This window comes from Chiloscyllium plagiosum, unplaced genomic scaffold (genome assembly GCF_037043375.1).
Source record: "Chiloscyllium plagiosum isolate Xiang-an unplaced genomic scaffold, Cpla_swu_hap1 HiC_scaffold_14, whole genome shotgun sequence".
Classification (NCBI taxonomy): domain Eukaryota; kingdom Metazoa; phylum Chordata; class Chondrichthyes; order Orectolobiformes; family Hemiscylliidae; genus Chiloscyllium; species Chiloscyllium plagiosum.
The window spans coordinates 24,316,212-24,337,785 of NW_028270152.1; the positions used below are offsets into that span (position 1 = coordinate 24,316,212).

Below are 21,574 nucleotides of genomic sequence, written 5' to 3' on the forward strand. Positions count from 1 at the left end.
CCGGAACTCGATCCCTCTATTAATAAAAGCTGTATGCCTTCTTAACAACCCTGTCAACCTGGGTGGCAACTTCCAAGGATCTGTGTACCTGGACACCGAGATCTCTCTGCTCATCTACACTACCAAGAATCTTACCATTAGCCCAGTATTTTGCATTCTGGTTACTCCGACCAAAGTGAATCACCTCACACTTGTCCTAATTAAACTCCATTTGCCACCTCTCAGCCCAGCTCTGCAGCTTATCTATGTCTCTCTGTAACCTACAACATCCTTCGCCACTATCCACAACTCCACTGACCTTAGTGTCATCTGCAAATTTACTAACCCACCCTTTTACCCCTTCATCCAGGTCGTTTATAAAAATGACAAACAGCAGTGGACCCAACACCGACCCTTGCAGTACACCACTGGTAACTGGACTCCAGGATGAACTTTTCCCATCAACCAGCACCCTGTCTTCTTTCAGCAAACCAATTACTGATCCAAGCTGCTATATCTCCCACAATCCCATTCTTCTGCATTTTGTACAATAGCCTACTGTGGGGAACCTTATTGAATGCCTCACTGAAATCCATATACACCACATCAACCAGTTTACTCTCATCTACCTGTTTGGTCACCTTCTCAAAGAACTCAATAAGGTTTGTGAGGCATGACCTACCCTTCACAAAATCATGCTGACTATCCATAATCAAATTATTCTTTTCTAGATGATTATAAATCCTATCTCTTATAACCTTTTCCAACATTTTACCAACAACTGAAGTAGGCTCACTGGTCTATAATTACCTGGGTTGTCTCTACTCCCCCTCTTGAACAGGGGAACCACATTTGCTATCCTCTAGTCTTCCTTGCAATTGTGCCAAACAAGTGAATGAAACTTATACCTATTGCCAATGTGCAATAAAATGCATCCTGTTATGTAAACAAGTGCCTTCCATCATTAACATTCAATAGTGGTTTATCCTTTACTACTTTTAATTAGAAAGACCCTTAGAAAAGAGGTTTTGTGGCAGTAGTCTACCTCAACCACAGGCCACTGTATTTGGTAATGTAACATCTGGCATGGTGATTAATGGTGGGCATAAATACCTTAAGGTAATAATGGTGAAAAAAAAAACAATTTATTTCAGAAGAAAAATACGACAGAAGAAAAGTTTAGCACTTTAAGAATGTTACTGCTCTGAGAAGACTCAGACAGTCAGTCAGCAGTTGAAAGCAAGTTGCAATCAGCAGTAGTCATTGAAGCACCAGCAGACCACAAGCAGCACTCAAGAAGAAAACCATCACCTCAGAGCTAGTAAAATGCACAGGAAAAATAATATGGGCTAGGAAGATAAAAACTAGTCATACTAGAAAGTTACAGAGCCCTGCAGAAGAAGGGTTTGTGGCAGCACTTTGGAAATCCATAAGTAAAGTTAGAAACTTTGATAAAGGGATACAATGAGAGTGCAATAGGCCTGGTTGGGAAGGATAGGTGAAAAGAAGTAGTTACCCTTTAATACAAGCATTGCTGCCATCGCGAGCAGGCTTCGCAAGACACAGTTACAATGGTAGAGCAAGGGTCAAAACATTCATTATTACCAAAGCCACGGTATTGGTAAGTTTGCAGAGTACTTTTAAGGTGACAAAGAAAATCAAAAGACTTTAAATATAGACTCAAATGAGAGATGAAAGAAGAGTATAAAGATTGTGATGACATTGAAATGTTCATGATTTAAACTGATTTAAATGTGAAGGTTTATTAGGGCTGCTGTCACAGAGGTTTATTGAAAATGAGTAAGAGATCATACATTGTGTTTTAGGACGTGGAAGGTGAGAAACTATCTATTTGCAATGAAGAAGTGGGAAAACTCCATCTGGGCTGCAGAAGGCAGAAAATCTCAGGAGACTGGGATGTGAAATGGTTTGGGTAAAGATGAGAAATAGTAGGGGAAAGTGGAAATGAAAGCACAAACAGATCAGTCATGATCTTATTGAATGGTTGAACAGGCTTGAGGAGCCAATGGCCTACTTCTGCTCTTAATTTAGGTGTATGTACCTTAAACTGCTGTCATTCACCACTACCCTGACATGATATGATGTGTTAGTTCTATGATTTGTGTTCAGTCTACAGCAGCTGATGATAGGACTCAGATATGTACTTTTAGCCTCTGAGTCATAATTAATTATATACAGTGCTAGTTTCAAATAAATAACCTACTTTTTGATCCACTTCATACACTGAAATGTATCTACCCAAAGAAGTGGCAAATGATGGTTCAACCAGCCAAAGCCAAACTCACTGCATGCAATAATTCTGAGCTTTCATCCTTAGGAACCCATTACACTCAAGTGTCAGTACATCAACTCACCCTGGCCATCCTCGATACTTTGGGCTGTGAGCACCGCAGGTCCAGTGATTACCAGCCTACTGTTATGCAAAGATTTCTCTGTGGTCACCATACATTAATGGTGAGGATCACAGAGCACCATGGAAAGCCCATATTAACACTAAGAGAAGACCACATAATTTTCCAATGTTGATCACCTTCCAAAAGGCTGTGAGACACAATTTGAACGTATTTGCTTTCCTGTGGAACCAATGTGGAATCATTCTTGAGCAGACAAGTGTCAGTAAGATCCACTAGCCATCACTTATCTATACTGCCAGGAATATAAGATGCATTGCTCATAAAAAGGACTGTATAAAAGCTGATAATGGTTGATACGTGGGTAATAAATTACACAATCTCAACAGCAGACAGAAAGTTTGAGTACAACACCCCAACCAACAGTACATGGAATCCAGCAGAAAGCATCTGTATATACCTAAAATCAAGATTGTATCAAGTATGAACACCAAATGGCATGACAGTACAATGGACAAGAATCAAATCAGTGGTGATTACTTAAATACATTTTCTAATTAAATGGTTATTCAACGAAGCAACTGGTGCAAAATTGAAAGATTTCCTGATTCTCTAAGATAATCATTTTCCCATACTTCATAATTTTGTCCAGTGAAATGTTCTTGTTTTGTTTTAAAACAGCAAGTCAACTGACATTTTAATGAATGAAATTCAATTGCCTAATTTATATTATGGTGGTGTTATTGAGCCATGTAAAATTCTGCAAAATTTTAAATGTCAAGAAAATCTTTTGTTATAGGAACAGATATAAATGCTCCAATGTTGAAAGCAGTAAGACTTCTGGACAAGTCCCATCAAGACAAACTTCTGCCTGAAAGAAGTGTCTCCATGATTATTTTGTTAACTGATGGTGATCCGAACTCAGGTTAGTGAAAATAAATGCCATTTATTTCTATCTTTTAAAAATCTGATTGCAGAACTAAAGCTTGAAACTAGACAGAGGCACAGTAAATCTGTGATGGATGAAATAAGAAACAAAACAGAAATTGATGTAGAAACCCAGCAGCTCCAGCAGTACCTGTGGAGGGAAAGCAGATTTAATATTTTGGGTCCGGTGATCCTTCTTCAGAAAGTGAGGGTCTGAAGAAGAGTCACTGGACCTGAAACGTTAACTCTGCTTTCTCTCCATAGATGTTGCCAAACCTGCTGAGTTTCTCTAACAATTTCTGGGTTTTTTTCAGATCCCCAGTATCAACAGTTCTTTGTTTTATTATGGAAGATATAAGGCTTTGCACTCTAATTATTGTTTTGTTGTTGGTTAAATGTTTATTTCAATACTGATACCTTTAGATAATAAAAGAGAAATGTAAAAGTCAAGTCTCTTTCAAGAAATTGCCATGTTAGAGGAATTTTACGTTAAAAATTTGGATCAACATTGGAAATCTTTCTGAGGTCACTTTCTTACGCAACTATCTATTAAATCTCATTGCTTTCAATCTATTAGGGTTGGAAGAATGTAAATATTGTTCCTTCAGCTATTAAACACAAGTAGCTCCTTCATGAACACAGCCCTCCCAAAAAGTTTGACAAGTAATCATTTTTGAAGTTTAAAAAGTGCCAATTTCCTCAGAGACAGATCCACAAACAGAATTGTGACTAGAGGCTTAAGATCTATTTTGTGATGTCAGTTGAAAGGTAAATATTGGTCAGGACTCTGGTGGGAACTTCCCTGCTTTTCTTCAAATTAGTGCCATGGGGTCTTCTATTTCCATCTGGGACAAAGTAATGTCTCTCATCTGAATGAAAGCTCAGATGACTGCAACACTCCCTCAGTCAGCCTCTTGTTAAGGAGGAGTCAGAGTCTAGTTGTAACACTGTTTGCCCTTAAATTCCTTCCATTTCTCTAAAGACAGGTCACCTTAACACAGGTTGAGGTAAAGATGGACTTCAATCACACATTACTTTAAACCAAGGGTAATATATTCAGAATAATGAGATTAATACAAATGATTTGAAAGAATTTTTCTAGTATCTATTTGTGCATTGATATAAAAGCTCAGCTGTCCAATGGGAACTAAATGATTTCTGAAGTATATGTCATTTGACATCATCATGAGTGACAAAAGTACTGCAATATATAGTTACTCCAAAAATGGAATCTAAACAACTAAGAACATACTGTTATGACATGGCAGTGATACCTTCTGTTAATTAAACCAAATACCCAGAAAAGTTCACCTCGCCACGTAATCTCAAAATGTGAGTGACAGAAAACTCCTAAACTTCTACCATTTAAAGAAAATAATATCAATTTATTCTTTAACTCTAAAAGTGAACATTAAACAACAACTATTCACAGATATAAGCCCCCCTTTCTCTTAACTGCTTATTACCTCCTCCAACTCTATAACAATATGCTGTTCCAATAAGACACTTATTAAAATTACATCAACTTAATTTCAAAACCACACAGCAGCTATCATCTTCGGTGTCTTTCATCTTCTGACTGAAGATCTCCCTTTCTTTTTACTGCAAATATGTTTCATATGAAAAGTTATCTTTGATAGAGAGTGTTTTCTAATTTCTTGGGTCTCTTTCGATGGCAGTTGCTCTATCTTCAATCTTCAAAATGCCTGTATTTTTATATCCCCAACATTGGATTGTCTCATTGGGTTGATACTGACAAAACAATAAATTCAAACACGATTGGGTTTTAGTATCCTGGGACATAATTTAATCTGATCGGCTAAAATCAAATTGCTGTCAAAACAGCAACCAACTCAGGTATCCATTTCACAGCCAAATGTTACAAATTTTCAATTTTCCAGTACACTCTGGGATTGCCATCTAGTCATATCACACAGGTGCTTGTAAGCTCTCAGTTCAGAACAGCATTCACTCTCTCTTAAAGATACAGAACTCGCCTTCAACTTTATAACAATACACACAGAAAAACTAGGAGCAGGACTAGGCCATTTAACTCCTCTATCCTGATCCACCATTCAATTGCTGATCTAATTATTCCACATGCCTGCCTATCCCCAGTAACCTTTCACTTCTTTGCTTACCAAGAATCTATCTCCTCTACAAAAATATTCAAAAACTCTGCTTCCATTACATGTTCAGTAAGGGTGTCTCAAAGACGAACTAACTTCCTTGAGAAAAACTATCCGTCCCATCTTCCCACCTTACATGGGCAATCCCTGAATTTTAAGCAGTGACTCTTAGTTCTCGATCCTCTCACAAGTGGAAGCATCCTTTCCACATCTACCGTATCAAGATCCCTTAGGACCTTACATGTTTCAGTCAAGTTACTGCATACTCTTCTAAGTTTCAGCAGATACTCCAGCCCCGCTTCTCAAATGAGGAGAACAATATTACATACAATACTCCAGATGTGGGTCCTACCAATGTCTAAACTAAAACATAGCCTCACCACTTTATGATTCAATTTCCCTTATGATAAATAATAACTCAATAGATTTCCTAATTATTTGTACCTACATAATAATCTTTTGTGATTCATGCACTTGGACATGTAGGTCCCTCGGTAGCTCAGAGCTCTGCAATCTCTCACTGTTTGGATAAAATGCTTTTTTTTTATTTTTCCTGCCAAAATGAGCTATTTCACATTTTCCCACATGATTTCCCTTTCACAAAACCATATGACTTTTTCTGACTGCATAGGAATTTTCAAAGAGCCCTGCCATAGCATCTTTACTAATAATATCTGGCAGATGTTAAGCTAACTGGCCTGTAGTTTCTTGGTTTCTGTCTCCCTTCATTTTTAAATAAAGGAATTATATTCACTGATGTTCCTAATGTAACCAAGTCTACCCTTCTCGTCATCTTGATTGAACCCTTCACAAATCTGTGAAGAATAGAAATACATGATTCATGATTTTATTCTATCTTAGACGAGCATATTCAGACTTAGAAGTCAATTCACTAAATGATTCGTTACAAATAAATTACATTTGCTTATTTATTATTACAGGAGAATCAAACCCAACAAAAATCCAGGAGAATGTTAAAAGTGCCATCAATGGCAGGTACAATGTGTATTGCCTTGGGTTTGGTTACGATGTTAAATATAGTTTTCTGGAAAAAATGTCACTGGACAATGATGGTGTAGCACGGAGAATTTATGAGGATTCAGATGCTCCCTTACAGCTCCAGGTAAAATGATTATTAAATACTCACTTAGTATGGACCAGAATTGCCTCAGAGATGGTCCCATTGATGTTGTAACTTCACTGAATATGCACCTGAAATCCAGCCAAGCCAGTGAACTGGGTTATAACCATACCTCCAGTGACGTTAGAGCAGCAGGGTGAAGACATCACTGAGGAATTTCATAATATTTCATCATCTCTTCCCATGAACCATTTGATATACTGGGTGGTATTACATTATGTCTGCTACTGATTTGTACTAAAAACTGCTAGACAGACTGTGACTATTTAATCCAAACTTGGTTCTAATTGTAGAGTTGCATACAAACATAAGAACTTAGAAATTATGAGAAGGAGTTTGACTTCAGCCTGTTCTGCCTCTCAGTAAGATTACTGTGATCTTATCATGTACTCAACTCTACTGTTTGCCTTAACTATTGCCCTTCACTCCTTTTTGGATCAAGGATCAAACTTGAATAGATTCAATGGTGTATCACCCATTCCTCTTTGAACTACTGAATTCTTAAATTAAAATTGCCAAGAGAGAAAAGAAGGTCCTCTTCAACTTCATTTTGAATGGAAGATGCCTTATTTTGAAACTGTGTCCCCTAGTTATAGACTACCCTATAAGGAAAAGCATCCTCTCAACATTTACACAGCTAAGCCTTCTAGCAGCACTATACTGTATATTTCATTGTGATCACTCTCATTCTTCTAAACTCCAATGAGAATAGACACAATCTGTTCAACCTTTCTCTTCAGACAACTCGATCATCCCAAGACCTAGCCTGGTGAACTTTCTCTGAACTGCTGTATATGCAAGTAGATCCTTTCCTAAATAATGAGCTCAAAATTGTACACAATATTCTATAAGTATTTTCTTACTTGTGCAGTTGTGAAAAGACATCCTTATTTTTACACTCCATTCCTCTTGCAATAAAGGTCAGCACTCCATCTGCCTTTGTAATTATCTGCTATACCTACATATTAATTTTGTTGTGATTCATATATAAGGATGCCAAAAGCCCTCTGTACTGTTTCCGTTTAAATAATATTCTGCTTTTCTACTTATCCTGTCAAAGTGGGCAACCGCGCATTTTCCCATATTCTCTATCTCCAAATTTTGCCCATTCACTCAACCTATCCAGAGCCTTTTGAAGACTTTTGATGTCCTCAGAATATGCTTTCCTAGCTACCTTTATATCAGCATCAATTCTGGCTGAAATACACACTGTCCTTTCATTGAATTTATTACTATAGATTGTAAATAGTTGATGACTCAGTACTGATCCATATGGAAACCCACTAGTTACAATTTACCAACCTGAAAATGATCTCTTTGTCCAGACGCCTGTGTATCCAAGTTAATATATGTCCCTCCATAATATGGGCAGCATATTTCAGGTTTATAGCTCTGGCATAATAACAGATATAGCTATCACACAGCTATTTAATGTTTCGAGGATCTGATTGGTTGGTAGCTCTGTAGTCCCAGCTGGGCCACTGTCAGTTATTTCTTGGGCTAGGGCCAGTCCAGGACCAGGTAAGTGTAATGGTGGATGGTAGCTTCTCTGGAGAGGGGAGTGATATCAAGTTGGTTGGGAAGGGGTTCAGGTCTCAAAAGGGAGACTGGAAACAGCAGGGAGCACCAATGGGACAGGATTTGTGCTCAATGTAGAAAAAAAAGCTCAAGGGAGATGCAACCTTCCTTCACACCCAAGGCCCAAATGGGTACTCTGCCAGAGTTGGCCACAACTTTGAACTCCTCTCTCTGGCCTCAAAGTTCTCCTGAGCTGGAATGGAAAACTTAAGCACAAATAATTGGGCAGAAATAGACATCAATGGGGCAAGGACAGACAGACTGCTCTAGGCCTTGCCAGCTTGGATAAAATTGCAGTCAGATTGAGGTGGCTGGGATGGCAGCAATAAGGCTATCTGGCAATTTTATAGGACAACAACCATCAACATATCTGCCAGCACAAATTGTGCCCTGCAAATTCTTAGCTGGTATGGTAAACTTTCATGTGTTACCTTCGCAAATGCCTTTTGGTGATTCAAGTACACTGTATCTGCTAGTTCCCCTCTCTTCACTCTAGTTGTTTTATTCTCAAATACCCTATAAAGTTGTGATTCACCTTTCAACAAATCATGTTAACTGTGCTTGATTAAGAACATAAGAAATGATGGAGGATTCAACATGGCAGCAACCCAGTAGGTCTGCTTTGCTGAGCTCTGCACCAGAACCCAGACAAAGTGGGGCACTCACCCTCCCTCACTGTTTAATTTGTTGGAAAAAAACTATCTCCCAACCCTTAGAATTAGTTAGTATCAGTTCTGAGCAGTTTGGTGAAGTTTAAGATGATGACTAAGGGAAAAAGAGAACGGGGATCGCATCAGGCAGGGAATCCCCCTACCTCCAACAACGGATACACCCATGGCCGCAGCCTCGGCCTCTGTGACCGCCCCAGGGGACTCACCTGCAGAGCACAGCCTGATCTCAGAGTTTGTGAAACTCCGAGAGAAGATCGATTCATTGGTGGAAGATACCCGGGCCAAGCTCAAATCGATCTCGCTCATGCTGTGAGGCGTAACCTGGAGATCCAGCATCTCGGTCAGCGTGTCAGGCGTGCAGCTTCAGAAACTGCGACCGAATCCTCAGTGGGTCAGGTTCAGGCCCTGGAACGCCGAGTGCAGGCCTTGAAGGAGCAGGTTAATGACTTCGAAAATCGAGGTCGTCAGAAGAACATCTGTTTGTTGGGGATTCTCGAACAGGAGGAAGAAGGCCAGCTTGTCAGCTTTCTGCAGCAATGGCTCCCACAGTTTCTAAGGCTGGAGGTTGAGGTTAGCCAGATGCAGGTTGAGCGGACCCACCAGGTCTCCTTAGCGCAGGCCCGGAATGGACCAGAGTCCCCGCCCCACCCTAGTGCGACTCCAACATTATAGAGACAAACAAGCCTCTCGAGCACTGGGGAAGGATCCCCAGGCTATGGTATATAAAGGATCATGAATCATGCTTTTTCAGGACTTTTCCCCAGTTGTGATTCCCAAGAGGTAAAAAAAGTGGCTGCGGGACCTGAATATTCAATATATCGTTAGATATCCAGCGATACTGCATTTCAGACATAGAGGGTCCGTGTTCAACTTTGATTCACCGGAAAAGGCAAAGGACTTTTTTTTTGTTGTTCTACCAGGAGTGCCTAGGATTATAGTATGGAGGGGACGGGTTGGCTGTCCACTTCTAATTTTCTTGTCATAAGATATTGGTATTTTTTCTTACTTTATGTTGTCTGGGGTGGGGGCATGGCTCCAGCTCGAAGGAGTCATGGTGGGATTAATGGGTGGTATGAGCACCCCCTGTGGACAAGGGGAAAAGTCTCCCTTCAGTTATGTTGTATGTTGTAGAAGTAGCTGTTCGAAGTTTTGATTAGTAGTTTTGGAAGTTGCATTTTTAAACTTATACAAACTGTTTATGGTTTTCACTCGGCGCGCTATGAGTAGGAATTTTCCTCCCAGGGGGGTCACGGGCTGTTTCGGATAATTGTGGCTAGCCATTCGTTTAAATGTTGGACCTGGAATATTAAGGGGTGTCACTCACCAATTAAGAGAAAAAGATACCGTCAATCCTTAGAAAAGCGAGGGTCAATGTAGCCTTATTACAAGAAATGCACTTAACCAATAAGAAGCATTTGAACTCAAAAAGTAGAGGAGTTGTTATTCTCATCTGGAAGAACCTCCCGTTTCAAATGCTCGGCCAAATTAAGGATGAGTGTAGGCAATTCATAATACTTAAAGCTTTAATACATGGAGAGGAATATGGGATTCTGAATATATATTGCCCCGTGGCACATTCCTTTAAATTCGTAACAGATGCACTCCCTAAATTAATGGCCCTTGGGGCAAGTCATACTATTATAGGGGGAGACTTTAATCATATTATTGACCCCGAGGTGGACAGGATGCCTCGGGGTCTTGTGGGTATATCTCTGAAAGCCAAGCAGTTGGCAGATTTGAATAGGGAGTTGGGGCTGGTGGATATATGGAAATATCTTCACCCGAATGGTAGGGATTTTACCTTTATTCCTAATCCATACAAGTGCTATACTAGAATTGACATTTTTTTTGTCCCATCAACCTTTTTGAACTCGCTAATGTCTTGCAGAATAGGGAATATAGCAGTTTCTGATCATGTGGCAGTGTACTTGGAGGTCATGGCCGGTGGTGGTGGGACGGGCTCCCGGCACTGGTGCATGGACCCTTTCCTCCTGAAAGATAGCAAGTTTATAGAATTTTTTTGCGTGAGTTTGAAATTTTTTTGGGATATCAATTCAGGTGCGGCCAGCAACCCATCAGTGTTGTGGGATACTGCCAAGGCCTATGCATGGGGTTTGATTATTTCTTACTCTGCAACCCGGAAACGACAGAGGGGAGAACAGCAACGTTTGCCTGAGGCTCGCCTAAAGGCGGCTGAGTTAGCATACTTTGATAGGCCGTCTATAACTAAGTTTCAGCGGAATACAGCCTTTAGGGCTACTTTGAATGCTGCACTTACCCAAATAGCAAAGAGGGAAATCCCTTTTGTGAAACAGAGATTATTTCAGTATGGTGATAAACCGGTAGATGTCTAGCGTGCTTGGCCAGAAAGGAGAATGCCCCCCAATCTATCACATCCATCAGAGAGATTGCTGGTACTCTTACTTGCAATGCTAAAAAGATTAATGCAGCATTTAGAAAGCTTTATTTTGAGCTATATCAGTCGGAGGGCTGTGAGGATAGAATGATGAAGATGGAGTCCTTTTTTAAGACCTTGGACCTTTCGGGTGTAACCTCAGAGCAGGTATCCTTTTTGAGTGCCCCACTGACCATTCAGCAAGTACTGTAGGCAGTGAGGCTGCTCCAGAATGGTAAAGGGCCTGGACCAGATAGATTTTATAAAGAGTTTATCGACAAGCTGGCCAGACCACTCTTGGATATGTACAATTATTCATTCAGTTAGGGCTGCCTCCCATCTTCTTTGAGAGAAGCAAATATTTCTCTTATTCTTAAGAAAGGAAAAGCCCCAGAAGATTGAACTTTGTACAGGCCCATATCGTTACTGAACGTGGATTTTAAAATCCTGTTGAAAATGCTGGCGTTAAGGCTGGAGAGGGTATTACCTTTCATTGTGAAGGAGGACCAGACAGGTTTTATTAAGGGTCCGTAGGTCTACCAACAATATTAGAAGAGTATTAAATATGGTCCAAATATGGTAAGCCAAGAACGATCCCGGGTTTGGTAGTCTCCCTGGATGCAGAGAAAGCATTTGATCGGGTGGAATGGCTGTATCTCTTTTATGTCATGGAACGGTTTGGTCTTGGAGAGGTTTTTACCAAATGTGTGGCAGTGCTGTATAGTGATCCAAAAACAGCGGTTCTCACTAATGGTATAAGGTCAGATAATTTTAGTGTCGGCAGAGGCTGCCATCAAGGGTGCACTCTCTCTCCACTATTATTTACATTGGTGATCAAGCTGTTGGCGGAAGCCATCTGGACAGTCCCCAATATAACTACCCTGGAGGCATAAAATCACTCTATATGCGGATGACGTCCTTCTCTTTTTAACCGATCCAATGACATCTGTGCTCCACTTAATGTAAGTGATTCATCTATTTGGTTTGTTTTCAAGGTATAAAATTAATTTCATGAAATCAGAGGCCATGCCTGTGGGGGGTCTTATTAGTATATCCAACTTTGGGGATGGAATCCGTTTCCCCTTCTGGTGGTCACAAGGAGGTTTTCTCTATTTAGGCATCTTTATTACCCTGGTTTTTAGTGAATTATGTAAAGCCAATTATGGGCAGCTGCTAGAGAAGATAAGGCAGGATCTTCGGCGCTGGGTAGATCTTCCGATATCTTGGTTGGGCAGAATAGCTCTGGTTAAGATTAAGTTCTTCTTTGCTTGTTATATCCCCATGAGAATGCTCCCTTTGATGCTGCCAAAGCAAGAACTGTGCATGCTTTACAGCTGCCTTGAATCCTTGGATCTTTTATTTGGCATCATAGACCACCTCTTATTAAGCTGGATGAATTGCAGCTTCCGCAAGAGTGGTCGGGGGAGGGGTGAGGGGGGGGGGGGGGGGGGGGGGGGCTGGTGGCACTGCTCTACATTTTCCGGACTTAAGGAAGAACCAACTGAGTTCCTTATTATCCTTTGTAGCTGAATGGGCCTGTCACGATCCACGATCAATCTGGCTAGACATTGAGGCCTCCCAGACAAAATGCCCTCTCATTAATTTGTTGTTTATGGACAAGATGAGAACTGTTAGGAATCACTGCAAAAACCCGATTGTCCTGTACACAGTTAAAGCATGGAAAATGATGTGGCGGGGCGAGGGCAACTTACAAAAAACTTCCCCTTTTACTCCCATAGTGAGAATGTTGGGATTCCAGCTGGGTTCGATGGACTCTGGCTTTAAGCTCTGGGAGTCGAGAGGAATCTCCTGTTTTGGAGATCTATTTGACATGGAGATCATGATGTCCTTCAAACAGCTGAGTCAGAAGTTCGAGCTACCTAGGAAAAATCATTTTCATTACTTTCAGGTTATAGACTTCATACAAAAAAAGACTACATTGATGGTCAACCCCTACAAGTTGGATGTGGAGAGAAGAGTGCTCCGGTTAGCACTCTCTATCACTTGTTAGATAGTAATGTCTTGAAGGACATTGAAAGGCTATATAAAACCTGTACTCAAGAAGTAGGGGTGGAAATCTCCTCAGAGATGTGGGAGGATATCTGGGAAAATGTTAGGAAGATTTCAATTTGTAATAGGACCCAGGCTATTCAACTGAAGGTACTTCACAGGGCTCACCTGGCACCGGAATGGTTTGCAAAATTTAAGAGAGGAGTGTCCCCAATGTGCCCTAAGTGTAAAATGGAGATTGGTATTCTTACTCACTGCTTGTGGTCACGCCACAAGCTCCACAGGTATTGGGATGACATAGCGAGTGTTTTGGCAAAGGTTTTGGGAACTGAGGTTAAGTTGAATCCGGTATCACTCCTTTTGGGTCTTCCAAATTTTCCCTCCCTGGATGCACATGGGAAAAAATTATTTAATGTTCTCTCTTTCTGAGCTGAGTGCCGGAAAATCCCCCAGGAATCTTGAGTTGGCGTAGGATAGTCATGGAACACATCCCCTTGGACTTCCTTACGAGTATGGTGCACCTGAAAACGGAATTGTTTTACAGAACATGGCGGCCCTTTTTGAATTATATTGATGCAGACACATCGACTATATTAGCCTTTGTATAGCCGTGAGAATTGTGTCTGTCTGTCTGTGGGCCCATGAGGGGAAGAATCCCAAACAAATATGGGTTTACTTACTATTGCTCCCAGTGGTGGGGAGCATGGATGAGATTACGCTGAGTGCAGTAATTCAATTGAATATAATTTAAGTTACCTTGTTATAACGTGTTTTAATTTTATTTCATCTATTTATTTTTCTTCTTTCTTCTTGGTTATTTATTGAATTGTAGTTTTTATAGAGTTTTTTGTGTTTCAGTAATCTGTGGAGTAGTAGCTTGTTTTCTATTATTGCTATTATATTACAAAGTTGTCATACTATTTTGTACTGGTTTTGTAATTTTGTAAAATGCCTAAAATCTTTTCTTTAATAAAAATACTCATTAAAAAAAAAATAAGAAATAGGAGCAGGAGTAGTTTATCTGGCCCATCGAGCCTGCTCCAACATTCAATAAAATCATGGTTGAATTTTGTGTGGACTCAGGTCCACTTGTCTGCCCACTCACCATAACTCTTGATTCCTTTACTGTTCAAAAAATCCATTCATCTTTGTCTTAAAAACATTCAACGAGGTAGCCTCAAGTGCTTCTCAACAATCCACAAATTCACAACCATTTGGGTGAAGAAGTTCCTCCTCAATTAAGACCTAAATCTGCTCCCCCTTATTTTGAGGTTTTGCCCCCTAGTTCTAATTTCACCTGCCAGTGGAAACAACCTTCCTACTTCTATCTTATCTATTCTCTTCATAATGTTATATGCTTCTATAAGATTCCTCCCTCATTCTTCTAAATTCCAAGTATAGTCCCAGTCTATTCAATCTCTCCTCATAAGGCAACCCTCAATTCCGGAATCAACTTAATGAACCCTCTTATGATTATATCGTAACTTTGCAAATATCAGTGCTATTATATACTTAATAATGGATTCCAGCATTTCCCAATGACAGGTTTTAAGCGAATTGGTCTGCTTTGTGTCTTTTATCTTTCTTGAGTAAGAGTGTTATAATTGCAGTTTTTCAATCTACCAGAATCTCGAGAATTTTGGGAGATTACAACAATGCATGTACTGTCCAAACAACTACTTATTTTAAAATCCTAAGTTGCAGGTAAGGGAACTTGTCAGTCTTTAGTCCCATTAGCTTTCCCAGTATATTTTCCCCAGTGATAGAGAAATGTAAAATAATCACCTATCACATTTGGTCTTTGAATTTCTACCATTCTTGAAGTATTTTTTGTGTATTTACTATGAAGACAGATACAAAATATTTGTTCAGTCTCTGCTATTTCCCCATATTATTTTTTCAGTATCATCCTTGAACACAATGTTTACTTTAGCCACTTATACATTTTTAGAAGATGATTAACTCTCATGTTCTGAATTGCAATGTTAAAGTTAAAATGATAATTCTTTCTCCCCACTGCCTGACTTGAGTTTTTTTTTCCTAGCACTTTTTGTTTTAGATTTCCAATAGTTGCAGTAATATGCTTTTGCTTACAAGTTGTTTCTCTTATTGTGTCATGCTGCATGATAAGCAGTAAGATTTTCAGGATCTTTGAATGGGAAGGAAGGAACAGTATTGTGAGAAATAGTTCTCTGACGTGTGCTTCAGGAGGTCTAAAATACATCATGGTGTAGTCTTGTCTTGACTTGACTTCTATCTACAGGTTTGCCATCTTCATTCAATTCGAACCAGAACCTTTGTTTACACCATGTCAACCTACCAATGTTGTGATACTAGGTTTTTCATTCTGGAGTGCGATGAACCTCAGCTTCTTCCCAACACTTGTGGCATCATGAAACTCAGTGCTGTGTCATTAAATTGAAAGCCTCCATTGTCCAGGAATTCTGCAGTTCATTTCCCCATCCCTTAGGAGTACACATATTTCACTGTTGTGATGTTCAAAATGATCAGTAGTTATGAATGCAAGCCAAGTGTGCAGCTGAGAACTAAAGCTGAGTAGAAAAATATACAAATTCTCAATATCAGGAGCAAATTATCAAGCAAATATATTTAGACCTCAATTTTATTTCAGAGGGTGTTTAAAGGATAACGACTCCGCATTATATTAAGTATTTAGAAATTCTTTCTTCTTTTCACAGGGCTTTTACGATGAAGTGGCAAATCCCTTGCTTTTGGATATTGAATTGCACTATCCAGAGAATGCCATTTCAGAGTTAACTCAGGCCAATTTTAGGCAGTATTATGATGGGTCAGAAATTGTAGTGGCTGGCAAGATTTCAGATGATGACCTGAAGTCACTCATTGCAGAGGTCTTTGCACAAACTGTAAGTACTCTCTAAAACCTACTCTAGTTCATTTATTTACATTTTGGAAGAATCATAGAACACAGTATTACAGTGTTGACAGAAAATAGTTCTGTGCCTATCTTGGCTCATTAAAGTTCAAACTGCAACACTATTTTCATCTCCTTTTTTCAAATCTTACCCAAATATTTTCTTACAATTAATTATCTACATCTCATTTGAATGATATCGTACTAATTTCTGTTTCCATAATTCTTTTACTGGGAGTTGAAAGATTATAAAAAATAGAAAATATTATATTTTATAAAATGTAAAATTTCCCATGATAAAAAATTCCCTGTATTGTAGATTTTTTGGGTAGAACAGACGACCATTTGGCTCATTCTACTTGCAATGGTTCTTTGAAAGAGCTAATAAATTAGTCCCTTACTCCATTAATAGTTGAGAGTGTGGTGCAGGAAAAGCACAGCAAGTTAGGCAGCATCCGAGAAACAGGAGTATTGATGATGAAGAGCTCTTGCCCAAAATGTCGATTCTCCTGCTCCTTTGATGCTGCCTGACATGTTAGGCTTTTCCAGCACCACACTCTCGACTCTGATCTCCACCATCTGCAGTCCCCACTTCCTCCATATCCCATTAGTAGCTCAGCAATATTTTTTCTATTTCAAATACTTATACAATTCTCTTTTGAAAACAATTAATGAATCTGCTTCATCGCTGTCAGGTAATGTACAATCATAACAATTCGCTGCATTAAAAATGGTTTCTTCCTGTCACTTTTGTTTCTTTTACTAATTCTTTTGAATCTATGTCCTCTAGTGACTGACCTAAGTGCTATTGGCAGTGTTTCTTTTTTACTCGATCAAAACCCTCTGATTAAATGTGTGTGTGTACAAATCAAAACTTTTCAGGTTCTTAAGTCATTCATGAAATCTAAATTTGAATGTTGTACTCTTCCCTTCTCATAGAATTATAGAATTTTACAGTACAGAATCCATTTGACCCATCATGTCAGTACCAACTCCTGAAAGAGCTAGCCATCCAGTCCCATTCACCTGCCCTGTATCTGTAGCCCTCTAAATTCATAACTTTCAAATATATATCCAGCTTTCTATTGAAACCTCCTATGGACTTCCTAAGAATGTATTTACTCTCAAATCTCTTGATTTATATTTTTTTAATATGATGTGACATCACTTGCTGGGTCAGCATTTATTGCTCATTCCTAATTGCAGTTAAGAAATTACCTGACACAACCACCTGATGAAGGAGCAGTGCTTTGAATGCGAGTGCTTCCAAATAAACCCGTTGGACTATAATCTGGTGTTGTGTGCTTTTTAACTTTGTACACCTGAGTCCAACACCAGCACCTCCAAATCATGGCTGTTAAGCAAGTGTTAGTGAGTTATCTGTTGAACTTTTGTGTAGGTAAACCCACAGTGCTATTAGATAAGGATAATGAGGATAATACCATTTCAAGTGAGGAGGGTAGATGATTTTCAGAGTTACTTTCAGGCAGTGTTTGTTTCCATGAGCCAATTAGTCTTGTTTTCCTAAGTGATAGTAGTTATTGGTCTGGAAGGTACGAGTGAAGAAGCATTTCTTTAAAAGCTCATTTGATGTATTATCTGCAGATTGTTGATTCCTATATACATATATCTGATCCCTTTCCAACTCACTGAAACTAACTTTTTTGCAGTTGAATACTTTCACGTTTAATTTTGCATTGTTCTTTCTCATAACTACATTAAATATGGAAAAGAAAAATAGAGTACGAGAGTAAGCTTATGGGGAACATAAAAACTGACCGTAAAAATTTCTACAGGTATGTGAAGAGAAAAAGGTTGGTGAAGACAAATGAAGGTCACACATTAAGAAACAGGAAAACTTACAATGGAGAACATAGAAATGGGCTGACCAACTAACCACATACTTTGGTTCTGTATTCACAAAAGAAGCCACAAATAACATAGTAGAAATGTTATAGAACATAGGATTGAGTGAGAGGGAGAAACTGAAAGCAATCTGTATTGTTAGGGAAATGGAGTTGGGGAAATTAATTGGATTGAAGGCTGTTAAATCCCTAGGCCCTGATAATTTACATCCAACAGTAACTCAAGAAGTGGTCCGAAAAATAGTGGATGCATTGGTGGTCATCTTTCAAGATTCCTAAGACTCTGGAACAGTTCCTTCAGATGGGAGGATAGCTAATGTAACTCCTCTATTTAAGGAAAGAGGCAGAGTGAAAATTGGGAATTATAGACCAGTCAGCCTGACGTCAGTAGTGGAAGAAATGCTAGAGTCCATTATGAAGTAATTAACAGCTGAGCATTTGGAACACAACGGCAAGATAGGACAGAGTCAGCTTAGATTTATGAAACAGAAATCGTGCTTGACAAATGTACAGGAATTCTTCAAGGATGTAACTAGTACAATTGATGAGGGGGGAGCCAGTGGAAGTGGTTCATTTGAATGTTCAGCAGACTGTTCACAAAGTTCCACATAAGAAATTAGCATGGGATTGGAGGTAATTTAATAAGATGGTTAGAAAACCAGTAGAGAGACAGGAAACAAAGACTATCAAGTGGTATATTTCTGAATGGCAAGCAGTGACTAGTAAGGTAGCTCAGGTATCAGTGCAAAAACTCCCAACTATTCACAATACATATTAATGATTTGGATGAGGGAACTAATATTTCCAAATGTGTATAAGACAAAAAGCTGGGTAGGAAAGTGATCTGTGAGAAGGATGCACAGATGCTTGGACAAGCTGTGTGAGTTGGCAAATGCATGGCAGATGCAGTATAATGTGGACAAATGTGAGGTTATCCACTTTGGCAGCAAAAACAGGAAGGCATGTTATTATCTGAATGGCTATAAATTGCAATGGAAACCTAATGTGCAATTCGATCTGGGTGTCCTCATAAATAAGTCACTGAAGCTAAGCATGCAGATACAGCAGACTATTAGGAAAGCAAATGGTATGTTTGCCTTCATAGCGAGAGGATTTGAGTACAAGAGCAAGGACATCTTGCTGCAATTATACAGGGCTTTGGTGAGACCACACCTGAAATAGTATGCAGCAAGGATTTACCAAACTGATTCCCTGGGATGGCAGGACTGACATATGAGGACCGGTCGAATTGGGTGGAATTAAATTCACTGGAGTTCAGAAGAATGAGGAAGGATCTCATAGAAAACTGTAAAATTCTAACAGGACTAGACAGGATAGATGCAGGAAGAATGTTCCCAAAGACTTCAGAGTTCAGAACCAGGAGTCTCAGTCTAAGGATAAGGTGATATCATTTAGTACTATGACTAGGAGAAATTTCTTCACAGAGTGGTGAGCCTGTGGAATTCAATTGAACAAGCGGCTGAGGCCAAAACATTTTATGATTTCAAGAATGATTTGGATAGAGCACTTGGGGATATGGGATCAAATGATATAAAAGAAAAATGAACACGCTATTGAATTGGATGATTATCCATAATTGTAATGAATAACAAAGCAAGTTCGAAGGGCCAAATGACCTTCCCTGCTTTTTTTTAATGTTCTATATTTCTAAATTGGGTGATGTTCTCAAACTGCTGCTTCATTCGCCTTTTACATATCAACACAACTACAGCAGGATTTTTTCCACATTATTGGTCCCTTAACCGGCTCTATGATATCTGGGTCAATCAGTCCCTTGAACTTTGCTTCAACTTATCCTATCATATCAAAAGGTGTTCCACGTATAGGCCTACTTACAAGCTCCATGCTTTATTCAATAATTAATCTCTCTTGGCTGTTGTGCAAATTGACAATTCCTTCCAAACTCCTCTCTGAACTTGGCATAGAATTTCACATTTAATCCAATGTGCAGCTCCCCAAAGGTTTAAGCAACTTCTCTGCTCTGAAGAGGCCCATCATCATCTTCAATCACGAAGAAACCTTCTCATCCCCGGGCTTTACATCCACAGGGTAACATGGAACAGTTTGAAGTGCAACTTTTGATGCATAAAGTTAGAGCTTTCAGACACATTTCTGAGACGTCCACTTGAGTATCTTTAGTTCTTTCCACAGCCCTCTGTGAATGACACTGTCACTGCTTTAATTTACAATAATGCTCACTATCACATCACCAAATATTGGAACAATGTCAGAGTTGCTTCCATTGACCAAAAACATGTATTCATAATTGATATTCATGTCCTCACTCTGTACATCTCCTTCAACTCATCTCATAATTGTTCCACATACTTCCAAAGCACAGTTAATCTGCTATGTAGTCAGGCAATTTAAATGCATCAGAGTCTCAAATCCAACAATGGGCTCTCTGATTAGTTAGTTGGTTCTAGTAAAGTTGTTGAAGGATACATTTTCGGTAGGGCAGTTATAAACCCCAAATCAACATAAAATTATAAGAAAATAATAATTGTTCTCATTACATATTTAATAAATTCTATCGGCTTTCAGTGTTCAGATTGATGAAAATAACTAATGCATCTTATGCCTAATATGAAATAATGAAAACACTACAAATTGCAGAATCTTTAAAAACATGATTAACAGCAAATATGAACTTAAGTCATCAAACAAAGAGTAAATGTTAATGCACTTTCCTAATCTATTTTCGACAAGGTTCAACTTAACCCTGTAATTTTCTAACAGGCCAATGAAAACCTAACTCTAAAAGCTGAAGTGCAGGTATCAGAAGTTGAAAATATCACTCAGCAGCAGCTATACATTTTTGGTGACTTTACTGAGCGACTGTGGGCTTATTTGACCATACAACAGCTCTTAGAGAAGCGGTAAAGTAACAAAAGCTTTCTGTTTATGAGACAGTAATTTTAAAAATGTTATTGAATGATAGCTGATCCATCAGCACCTAAAAGATAGGTTGATGTTTTGGTTGCTAACCCTTTGTAACACCTCATTCTTATTAACTGCAGCTGTTATCAGCGCAAAATGGTTGTAACCATCTCAGTATGATTATTTTTTGACAAAGGGTTAACATATATTATAATAATTTGGGAAGTTAGATTCTACGGTAGAGTTTTTTTTTGATTTAGTGCTATGAAGATGACTTATTTATTTAAAGAAGTTAGGAAGCCATTTTTCAATAGTGAGCTCAAACATCATTTCCAAGAAAGCATGTGACTTAAGTTAAAAGTCTAGCAAGATACCTGGAGTTTTATTTGATGAAGTGTTTGCAAAGTTAAACATCTGTGATAACAGAAAAAAGGTCATGGGCCACAATCAGGTTTCAGTTGAGAAGAAATGATTCATACCAGCAAAAGAGCAGTTGAGCTTCTGGCAGTCTCCAGGATAACAGAGCTGAAAAGACATCTCCAAGCAATCAGAAGTACAAAAACATTTTAAGTTATTTAGCATTTCAAGTAGACAAGGCTTTTCTTAAAGTTTACCAAGGAAATGTCAGTCAATTAGATAATGTCTGTGTATCACAAGAAACGACAACAATTGAGAGAATCATATCCGGTGGCTGCGCAGAAAGTCTGAAAGGA

The 21,574-nt window shown here is 39.0% G+C and overlaps 2 protein-coding genes across 3 annotated transcripts in view; one reads left to right on the forward strand and one right to left on the reverse strand.

Moving 5' to 3' along the window:
* The window catches only part of LOC122558906 (uncharacterized), a 177,988-nt gene extending 168,850 nt beyond the window's left edge, over positions 1–9,138 (reverse strand). Inside the window, exon 1 of the mRNA XM_087994175.1 lies at positions 9,004–9,138. The gene's annotated coding sequence lies outside the window, so the exon portion shown is untranslated. The remainder of the gene's footprint in view (positions 1–9,003) is intronic.
* The window catches only part of LOC122558904 (inter-alpha-trypsin inhibitor heavy chain H3-like), a 90,742-nt gene that overhangs the window by 40,686 nt on the left and 28,482 nt on the right, over positions 1–21,574 (forward strand). For both annotated transcript variants that reach the window (XM_043707838.2, XM_043707839.2), the window contains exons 11-14: positions 3,151–3,276; positions 6,349–6,530; positions 15,902–16,087; positions 20,721–20,860. In XM_043707838.2, coding sequence (XP_043563773.1) covers positions 3,151–3,276; positions 6,349–6,530; positions 15,902–16,087; positions 20,721–20,860 — 634 coding nt within the window. The remainder of the gene's footprint in view (positions 1–3,150; positions 3,277–6,348; positions 6,531–15,901; positions 16,088–20,720; positions 20,861–21,574) is intronic.